Raw genomic sequence first — 11,085 nt, 5'->3', positions numbered from 1 at the left:
ATGCTGCGTGCGACGTAAAAATGTAGTTAAAAAAATATATAGAATGGAAGATTCTTGGAAGATGCAAAAATGTTGTTTCGGAAAAAATATTGATCCGAATTGGTTGTATTATTACGTACGCCAAGCCAAAATATTTATAATAATTAATTCCTGTTTATTGGAATACATGAATCCTTCTTTAATTAACAACTATTATGCATTTAATAATGGTTTAATAATAATACAAAATTGAAGTAAAAGACAAATGGGATACTTATAATACAAAAGGCATCTGGGGACATGAATAGTGAGGTTAGGTTAATGTATTTATTTTAAAAATTAATGAAATGAAGTATATTTAAGGTTATGGTTAAAATTTAGTTTAATCAAGCTATTTTGAAAATTAAAGTAATGAAATTTATTTAGGATACAGAAAGGCTGACAAACAAAAGCCCCTGGCCCTTTTTTTTTTTTTTTTACCGCCTGTCCGCAGCCGTGCCCAGTCAGCACGGCTGGGGACAAGCTAATTTAAAAAAAAATTGTGGGCCGCTGACCCACTGACATTTTTGCAGGGTTTCTGACAATGCATTCTGCTACCATGCTGAGTCATAGAATGAGAAATAGAGTGTGCTAGAGATACATTTATGCGATGTTTTTTTTTTTTTTACATATATTCTAAGCAATTAGCCGTGATATAGGCCATTGGTATTTGCAGTTCTATGCAGAAGGGCCTTAAAGACAAATGGTCTAGCAAAGAACTACAGCTTAACAACCTCAAGTTTGTTCTATTTGAATCTTTCAAGAGGGAAAATCATTGAAAATGTCCTTTATATTTTGCAAAATGATTTTTTTCGCCCTTTACTTTTAAATGTGTACTTTTACGTCCCTTACAAATTTACATTGATCAAATTTAGCCCCTATTTAGATTTCTAACTAGTTTTTTGTTGAAATCCACCACGTACCTTGCACATGATCATCTTTGAAGGGCAAAATTAGCAAATCAAAATTTACATAATCCAATCTATAGTCCCTTATATTTTACAAAATAAATTTTTTTGTCCCTCACATTTCACAAAATGAATTATTTTGTCCCTCACATTTTACAAAATGAATTATTTCGCCCCTCACATTTCACAAAATGAATTTTTCATCCTTCGTATTTTGCAAAATAAATTTTTTCATTCCTTATTGATGATGTGTACGAATAACTTTTTCTAAAGTCATGTAAATATCTATTTGATTTCACCTGAACAATATGAATAGCACGTAATATATCTCTATTTGATTTCGTTTGAATGTATTGTTCAGGTGAAATTAAAATAGATACATACATGGATTTTAAAAAAATGTTAGTTTTTCACTCATGTTCATTCCCTTTTACTCGAAAATTGAAAACAAAAAAGACAATTAATCCTAAACATTATCAAGTGTTTATATCAAATTAAATTTGGACAGAAAAATAAACAAAGGAAAAGTATGAAAAAAGAAATAAGTGATTGACACTCTCAAATTTTAAGATATTCACAAGATAAGAAATTTAACTATTGGTCTTAAAGGTGGCGAGTAAAAATTTCATATTTAAATTGCAACTTATTAGCATGATATAGAATTTGACTTATGACCGATTATTTTACAAAATATAAGTGATAAGAATATATTTTACGTATTTTTTAGTGTGTTTTATTAGTTAATTTTGGTTTGATTATTTAGTTTTATAACTAAAATAACTAAGATTTTGGTAAAAAACTACATTTTATGTTAAAGAGGCTAAACATTGCATTTTATGGATTTTTATGGTAAAAACTTCATATTTTGTAGGTTTAATGATTCAATCATCAATGAAGTATATTGAGAAGATATTTGGAGGATTGAAGATGGATTAAAGTGGTGAAAATAAAATATGAAGTGTAAAAGGAGAAATGCAATTTGAGAACAAAAAGAATCAAGGAAAAGTCAGCTTTGACAACTCAGACACATTTTTGTATTTTGACTATATCTGGAGCTACACAGATCGGATCAAGGTGATCTTGGTACCATTTTGAAGCTAAGAGATATATCTACATTTGGTATGAAGACATTAAAGTCCAATTCAGCCGTTTTCATAGTCCAAAAGTTGAAATACCGAAATTCAACTCAGCTGTCCAAAGTGGAAAACAGAGTTCTGACCAGTCTTTAGTATTTTGATCATATCTCAGGCTACAAAGCTCCGATCTGGATGAGTTTTAGAGCATTGGAAAGCTAACTCAAAGGGCTACAACTTTGGTGTTTTGCACAAAAGCCAGTTCAGCCTTTATAATAGAGAAAATCGCAGTTGAAGTAAGGACAAAGTGAATACGCGAGTACACAAAACGTGACTTGTAACCGTGTTTTGTGTAGGCACGTTTTCTGGCCGCAATTCTGCAATTTGCTCAGTCAATTCTCTTATGTTCAAACTACTTTCCAGCTACAATCTGCAAGAGAATTCGGTGCACATGCCTCAGAAGACAAGAGGGCAATAAAGATGGCTTATTTTCAAGTCAAAAACATTTGTTATTGACTATCTTAACAATTTCAGATTTGAGAATCCTTAGAGCAGCAAATTTGGACTAGAGAGGAGCTTTTCATCAGCTTATATGCAGAGACATTTGGGAGATCTGAGGACATTGAGGATCATACGGGAGAAGCTTGAAGAGTGCAGAAATGTAGTTCTTCCATTTCCTTAGTGTAGGATAGTTTAGCTAGTGTAATTCATCCACTCTTGTATATTGCTAGACTAGGATTAAGATGGAGATGAAGAAGGCAAGGTGATGAGCTCAAGTGACATGGGTTACATTCCTTTTCAACTCTTTATCTTTTGTACTTGATTCCAAATTTAGTTAATATGCAAGTTCTGGATTTTATGTTTAATATGTGTTTTTAAAGTTTATACTTTGGGTTTGGTTGAACTTTCTATGATTGTTAGTGCTTATTATTTGGCTATTTGACTGCTATGATTTGAGCAAGTTATTTAGCACTTTGGCTCTTTAAATCATGATTAATCTGGTACCATTAATTCTGATTATCTAAGGTGTTATTTCTACAATGAAAATTGAGATTTAACATTAGTTCAAGAAGTGCTAAACATAGGGAGTACACTCACGAGAGTAGAGGTGCACCTATGTGGTTTTTAGTGATTCATTTCATGTAATTTCACTGAAGAAATGAATTTGTAACTAATTTCATAACCATGAGAATATGTATGGATTAGTTATAAGTATAATTGATTCACTACGAAAGTAGGATTCAAATACATAAAGAAATTACACCATAATTAGCCTAGATGTAGTATTTAATGATCCAAATATAGCACTTGCATGAGTAGTTAGGGATACCACAACCTAAGGAGCTTTTATTTGTTATTTTGTATAATTTCAGTAGGTTAAATTTGTTATAATTCATTGATAGTCTAAATAATAGAGAAGCTTTAGTAATACCGGTAATTGTTCACTCTTCCCTGTGGGATCGACCCGATATATACCCTAAACTACTAGTTGACCTGTATACTTGCAGTGAACGGGTGTAATTCGGTTTTTTAACTTGTACGTATGTAAAATACCCGTCAATAAGGAACGTTTTGAACAATTTTTCCATAATGCTAGCATCATCAAAGTTTGGTCATCTGGTGAACTAAAGAAATCTGGCATTGAAAAGGACAAGCACCAGCATCATAATTACCACAAACCAACTAGACTGTGTCGGATACATGTCTGATTTTACATCAAGAAAAAAAAGGTAGAGCGGAACTGGCTAGAGAAATAGAGAATTTTGAGTTATAGAGGATTTGAGAAAAAGATTCATTCTCTTTGTAAAAAATAAGAGGTAGAACCAATAAAGATTTCTTTTTCGATTCATCCTTGGAGTTGAATACCTCATTCAAGAATTGTTTTTTATCCAACACATAGGAGTTAATAGAAAAGGCAAATCCGTTATGATGCACTAGATTCGGCTCGATTCTTGGTAGAGTGAATAGATTTGTCATTTTTTGAAAATTTTCTTCTAATTCAAAATCATGGTGTAGGTGTATCATCCCCTATTCCGGACATGAAACGGATGAAATAAATAAAAAAATGGATTCTTGTTCGAGAATAAAATCTTATTTGAATTGTCCATATCCATTTCATAACAATTGCTATGAATCTTCTTAATTGATTTTCACAAGTTTATAAACGACTTTCGTACTAATATCCTAAGATTCAACACTAATTAGCTAAATCATCTCAAAGCAAAATATTGTAATTTGACTGACCCTAATAAAGATTATGGTAGAGAAAATTTGCTATATCTAACCCACAATTGAAACAAATATCCTAGGACTTAGGGTTATAAGCACTAATAGACACTTTTATTGAATAGAAATGTTGAAATTTGGCCAAGTGGACAAATGTTGCCTATGGTGCCCAAATTTTGGGTACTCAAAAGAATATCTCAAAGGAAGTGAAGCGCAGAAGCATACAGGTATCTTCAACTCTTTGGAGTGGCTAATATTTGGTATACATTTTAGTAATGGAAGAAAGAAGGAAAGAGAAGAAATTTAATGAGCATTAAATTACCTCTTTTCCCCCTTGTTTAGGGTTAATAAATTTTGAGGGTTGAGTGTCTAGGTCGACAAAATGCTTATAGACCAAAACCACATTCTTCCATTGAGGCCCTTCTCTGCTTCTAGAGCACACAATGCGATTAAGAGTTTATTGCAGGCCCTAAATTGGACGATTGGCACAAAGTTTAGGAAACTACCCTTTATCGCCAGCCTAATTCGTGTATATGGAGGGTTGGTAGTTTCAATCCCAATTGAATTTTGGTATTTGGTAGTCTTTATATAGACCATAGGTCTTGGTCTATCGGTGTAAGAAAGAAAGAAAAGATTCAGAGAGATAATAAAAGCCTATGGTCCCCTTTCCTCTATTTTGTCTTCTAGTCTTTTAGGATTTATTTTGTCTTCTCGTGGTTTCATTCAATCGTGAAAGCCTTGTGACTTATATTGATTATTTTTTTGGGCCGGCATAGTGATATCAAAGTTAGCTTTATTATAAGCCATGTCTGCATCAACTACATCAATTGTACCAAGTAATATTACCTGTGTAGTACCAAAACTCACAGGAAGAAAAGATTACAATTTTTGAAGAACGCAGATGGAAATTAACTCATCTTGACGCGTATAATTTGTTTCAATTTGTTCAGTAAGAAATTGTTGCACACGAAGAAGAAGTGTCAAGATGCAAGGAAGTATGGTGCTGTCTCAAATCCACCAGGCAATTGATGCTTCGATTTTTGAAAAAATTGCTAATGCCAAAACTGCAAAACAAGCATGGGATAATTTGGCGAAAACATACAAAGGAGTTGACAGAGTTTAGAAAAATAATCTGCTGATGTTGAAAAGGAAATTTGAGTTGATCACTATGAAAAAATCAAAGACAATTGAATCATATTTTTTCATACTGATTGGCATAAAAAATGAGATGGAGCACAATGCTCATGATCTTAGTAATGAGGTGCTAGTAGAAAAAGCCCTCAATACTTTACCCATGAAATTTGATAATGTGGTTGTCGTGATTCAAGAGGCAAAAGATCTCTCAACTATGACCATTGAAGAATTGCAGGGTTGGTTAACTCTTCATGAACAAAAAATTAATGAAAAATTGGAAGATGGTGCAGAAAAAGAAACGATGGCGAAAGCATTGCAGGTGCAGATAGATAAACCCAAAGAGAATGGTGATGGCTCCAGTCAAAAAAATTAAAATTTCAGAGGAAGAGGATGAGACCGTGGTAGAGGCAATTTTAGAGGTTGTGGCAGAGGTAATTTTTACCAACAGAGAGGTAACAATAATTATCCCAATAGTGAGTTAGAAAATAATAATTCTTGCAGACATAATATTCAGTGCCATAATTACAAAAAAAAAAAAAGAAATTGGTCATTAGAAAAGTGAATGCTTGTATAATTCTAACAATAAAGGCGGGCATGCCAATATAGCAGAGAATAATGGTGAAAATGATAAAACTATTTTATTCTCCAACTCAGAAGTGGAAGAAAATAAAAAGAATAATTAGTTTTTGGATTCCGGATGCTATGATGACAAAACTATGTTTGATGATTTGGATAAATCTTTTAGATCTTTTGTTAAGTTTGGCAACAATGAAAGAGTGTCTGTACTTGGAAAAGGAAAAATCAAGATTACTTTGAAGAATGAAAAATCTTATTTTATCTCTGATGTCTTCTATGTGCCAAACCTTCATCATAATTTACTGAGTCTTGGATAATTTACTAAAAAAGGATTTGATTTACGATTCAAATATGACATTGGTTCTATTACTGATGATTGTTTGAAACTAATAGCAAAGGTACACATGAACACTAGCGCTTATGGCCTATCACGTTTGATTGTCATGATCTGCATTACTTTAGTTATGTTGTTTTTTATGATATTTGCTTGTGGCACATGCCTTTTGGTTACTTGAATTTTGAGAGTTTGAGTTTTCTTGTTAGAAAGAATATGGTGTATGGACTGTCTTCTATTGATTTTTCTACAAAGCACTTTTTACGAGTCTTGTATTTTGAAAAAGAAACACAGAGATTCTTTTTCTAAAAACAAGACTTGAAGGGTTGATCGTTCGTTAGAATTTTTACATTCAAACCTGTGCTCAATTAAGGTACCTACCAATAGAGGTAGTAAATATTTTATTACTTTCATTGATGATTTTAACGAAAAATTTTGGGTATATTTTTTGAAGAATAAATCTGAAACTTGTGATATTTTTAAGAGTTTTAAAGTATATATTGAGAAGTAAAGTGGCCAATTTATTAAAATTTTGAGAGCTGACAGAGGCATTGAATTTACTGTCTATGATGATTTTTTGGAGAAACATGGGATTAAACATTAGTTGACAGCCGGATACACTACTCAATAGAATAGAATAGCAGAGAGGAAAAATCAGACTATAATGGATATAGTGAGATCAATGATGCATGCCAAGAACATGCCTAAAGATTTTTGAGCCGATGCAGTTGCTTATACAGTATATGTATCTAACAAGTCTCCTACACAATGCAATTTCGGAAAGACACCACAGGGGTTATGGACTGGTAAGAAATCAAATATTTCTCATTTAAAAGTATTTGGTTGTCTTGCCAATTCCCATGTTCCAAATGCTATTAGGAAGAAATTAATGACAAAACAGAAAAATGCATCTTCCTTGGTTATAGTCATGAAACCAAAGGTCACATGCTGCTCAATCTAGATACAGGAAAGATGATTATTAGCAGAGAAGTCACATTTGATAAGCAAGGAGTTTGGGATTTGACTAAAAAAGTTACAGATTCTACACCAAAGTATCCACCAATGCCATTTTATTTGGATGAAGGGAATTCTTCTAATCAACCAGTAGAGCAGTCTAGACAACATACTGGTGATTCTTCGTTTTCTGGGGTGCAATCAAATCTTGTGCAGTCACCTAATCGTCCACAACGAGAACGTTGCATGCCAGCTCGCTTGAAAGATTATGTCGTTGGTAATGATAATGAATTGTTTGATGAAGATATTGTAAAATTTGCTTTATTTGTAGATTGAGACCGAGTTACCTTTGAGGAGGCTGTCATGGGTGATCATTGGAGTCAAATAATGGATGAGGAGATACATGCAATTGAGAAAAATAAGACATGGGAGTTGATCACACTTCCATTTAGGAAGAAGTTAATTGGTGTCAAGTGTGTCTACAAGACCAATACAAGCCAATTAGAGAGATAGACCGTTACAAAGTAAGATTGGTGGTTAAAGGATACAAGCAAAAGTCAAGTATTGATTAATTTGAAATTTTTGCTCCAGTTGCCAGACTTGATACTGCTCGCATGATTATATCTATTACTGCCAATAATTCTTGAAATATTTATCAAATGGATGTGAAATCTGCTTTTTTGAATGGAATTATTGAAGAGGAAGTATATATTGAACAACCTACAAGTTATGTGAAAAAAGGCCAAAAAAATAAAGTCTACAGGTTAAAGAAGGGTTTAGATGTAACTAAGGACCCGAGACCAAACAGTTTAAGTTTTTGGGTCAGAGTTGGGTTTCTGACTTACATATTGGATTCTTTGGTAGACACTCTCGAGGTGTTTTCATTATCACGTAACAAACACATTTTGAAACTCTGAATCCCAGAAAAGCTTAATGTATCTGGCAGTGGATATTTGTTTCAAACTTTACCATTAAACCTTGGCAATAAAAAGATAATCTCGAAGATCAATGGTAAGATTGTTTTCATTATGTTTAATACATCTACGAAGCAAATTGGTAAAAGACAATATGTTTTACCAATACAACAACAGCAATCGACGTAATCTTTTATTGCACGAAAAAATGAACGACTAAAGTACAGCATAACAATGGGCCCCCTTTTCGGGTCCCTTTTGACTGCTTCTTTGCAAGTATAGGCAAAGAAATTTCATAACAAACCATTGTCAAGGTGTAGTTCTTAGGGGAAGACATTGTATATTATCATGCCCTTTTAGCCAAAGAGACAATCACATTGATGAACTGAGTCTTCTCTTTGGACATGCGATCAGAAAGTATTTTCTTGTACCTGGAGAACACTTCTTCTATTATTCCCTCACCAAAGTGACTAACAAGCAAGGGTTCAGCCACAGCTCTCATGCATTTGGCAACATTATAGCCACCATCCTTGAATTCATCAAATTCAAAATATTCACTATCATGTGCATTCCAATGTATCTCAGTTGCCTCGAGACGATCAACCGTAAAAGACCCTTCCATCTCAACAAGTGATCTTACTTCTGCAGGTGATGGTGTGTATTGTGGGATATTGAATGAATCTAGTTTCGTTTCTTCAATTAGGCCCTGCATCGTGATGTTGATGTGTTAGCACCAATCCATAGAATCCTTGCTAAATACTTTGTTTTAGCGGTCAAAGTTGTTATGTCGACATGAAGTTGTCTAATTAATATCATTAATCACTCGAGGATCATACAAACATGTGGAGAAATCCTAACTAAATATGTAGTAATTTTATCAAAATTGTAAGATTTGGTTCTTCCAATTTCTGACCCCTCAAAATCAATCAATTCCGACCACGCATAACTTGTTTCTGAACATATGTCCTCTCTTTAAAGTACTATGCACAATTAAGAATTCATGAGTATTATTCTACTTCTGCTAGTTACATTTTGTAATTTGAGAATTTAAAAGTACAACTCTTTTACTTCTACGATTGACAACTCGGATGTCTGGTTTAAAGATTGCAAGCGTATTAACTTCTTTGTATAAAACTCGATTAAACCTAATTTCTAATTTGTTTAGTGGTTTGAAAGTAAACAAAAATTGTTCTATGCTGAAACCCAGTGTGCATTGCAAGCAATTTAGACAATTTTCCTAAGGTTATTCAACATATATTCAGATATGTACCTCAGAAATCATCTGCTTAAGGGCCAGAGCTAAAAGGTCCCAAATGTAGCAACCATCCTTGCTACAAGGATCTACACTTTTTCTCCCCAAAATTGTCAAAACCATGCGGCCACCAGTTACCAATTCTTCTGCTCGGCAGCTCAGGAAAGTCGAGAAATCCTTCTCAAACTGATCGATGTATGCCTTTATCACACTTGGAGGGCTTGAACATGCCATGTAAATGTTTCCTTTGTTAACCTCTTCCAATTCAGGGACCTAAGAAGCAAAATCAACGTTACTTATAATCAATGAAAACATTATGAATGTTATATAAAAGAAAATGGGGAAGACATACTTGGGATAGCCATTGAAGACTATACGATGAGTGAAAAAAATGAAGACTTTTGGCGGGGAAGAGCCTTTGGTAGAAGGAACCAGGAACTCCAGCGAAAACACAAGGTCCAAACTCTGATTCCATCTGCAGCTTCAGATTTTCTTGAAACCGTGGCACAGACTTGAAAATGGTGTTGAAATCATTGCTAGGAAGATCATTCAGATATACATGATATTCTGGAGATTTTTGTCCTAAAATTTTGCGTTTCTTCTCGACAGTTTTGATAAGCTCAGAAACTGCCAGAAAAGTGTTAGGTCCAGATGAACATCCCAAGTCTGCAATGCTGATGCTTTTGGGGAAGAGGCTGCAGTAGAGATCAGTAATGGCTGCTTCTGTTATTGGCCTGGTCATTAGTATCACCTTTTGCTGCATGTCCAAATTGAAGGTAAAAAATTACTAATCAAATTGGTTTCCTTCTTTCTCCAAATTGGTAGTGAATTAATTAAAAGACTATGCACTTAAACAATGAAGACCAAGATAGAAACTTGGGTGCCAAATTTGAAGATTAAAATTGATCCGAGAGAACCAAATAGACGCTAAAAAATTATATGAAAAAGTGCAGCGAAGAAAATGATTCACTAAATTGTCAAAAATATGGGGCAGAATTAAGATCAAGTACAATATAGTTTAGTGTTACCTGAACCAATGAGTTGTTTGCATAACTTGTATCTCCAATCCCTCCATTCATGCGAAGAACATCAATCACCTCCATCACTCTCAATTTCCCTTTCGTCTCTTGCTTTCTTTTGATGAAGCAAAGCCGAATAAGCTGATCTGCTTTGCCTTGATTTTGTGTGTTGTGCTCAATGTGTTCAAGTCCCATTTATAATGGTCTTGTGACAACATGGAAGGTGAAACAGAATTGTCCTCTAGAATTTGAAATAGGGACAGTTTTATTAATTTGTTCGTCTAGAAAGTAGTGGCTATAAATTATTTCAGATTACCGATACACGTGATATGTGCAGTTTTGTCCAAGGTAAAAAAATATCCTTATGCATGGATGGGACTGAAACTGGATACAAGTTGTAGTAATAACGTTTTCTTTTGTTTCGAAGTTTCGGAAGGGGCAGAATTTATTCAATTCGCACTGCTGTTAACCATTAGCTCACCAATAAAGAGTTTGTTATATATTTTCGCCTACCATTCCAAAATACCAATCCTTGCAACTGCAATCCGCCACAGAACTTAGCCGAACATTTTTGTCTCTGTTAATATAACGAACAACAACTTTTTTTTTAGCTTTCAAAAAATTTATAATTAAATATAAAAACAAACCAGAACATCGACAAAAACTGATTATCCAGA

At 33.7% G+C, this 11,085-nt stretch overlaps 1 protein-coding gene across 1 annotated transcript; it reads right to left on the bottom strand.

Annotated features, from left to right (window-relative positions):
- Window positions 1-8,216: 8,216 nt before the first annotated feature.
- LOC113737778 (S-adenosyl-L-methionine:benzoic acid/salicylic acid carboxyl methyltransferase 2-like) lies at window positions 8,217-10,618 on the bottom strand. Its single transcript, XM_027264952.2, has 4 exons — window positions 10,418-10,618; window positions 9,742-10,146; window positions 9,408-9,662; window positions 8,217-8,843 (listed from the first exon to the last, which is right to left on the bottom strand). Exons 1-4 carry the CDS (start codon window positions 10,601-10,603, stop codon window positions 8,484-8,486), a joined length of 1,206 nt encoding a protein of 401 aa, XP_027120753.2. The 5' UTR covers window positions 10,604-10,618; the 3' UTR covers window positions 8,217-8,483.
- Window positions 10,619-11,085: the final 467 nt, after the last annotated feature.

Source organism: Coffea arabica, chromosome 3e (genome assembly GCF_036785885.1).
Source record: "Coffea arabica cultivar ET-39 chromosome 3e, Coffea Arabica ET-39 HiFi, whole genome shotgun sequence".
Classification (NCBI taxonomy): Eukaryota; Viridiplantae; Streptophyta; class Magnoliopsida; order Gentianales; family Rubiaceae; genus Coffea; species Coffea arabica.
This window is presented reverse-complemented; position numbering and strand designations above follow the sequence as displayed.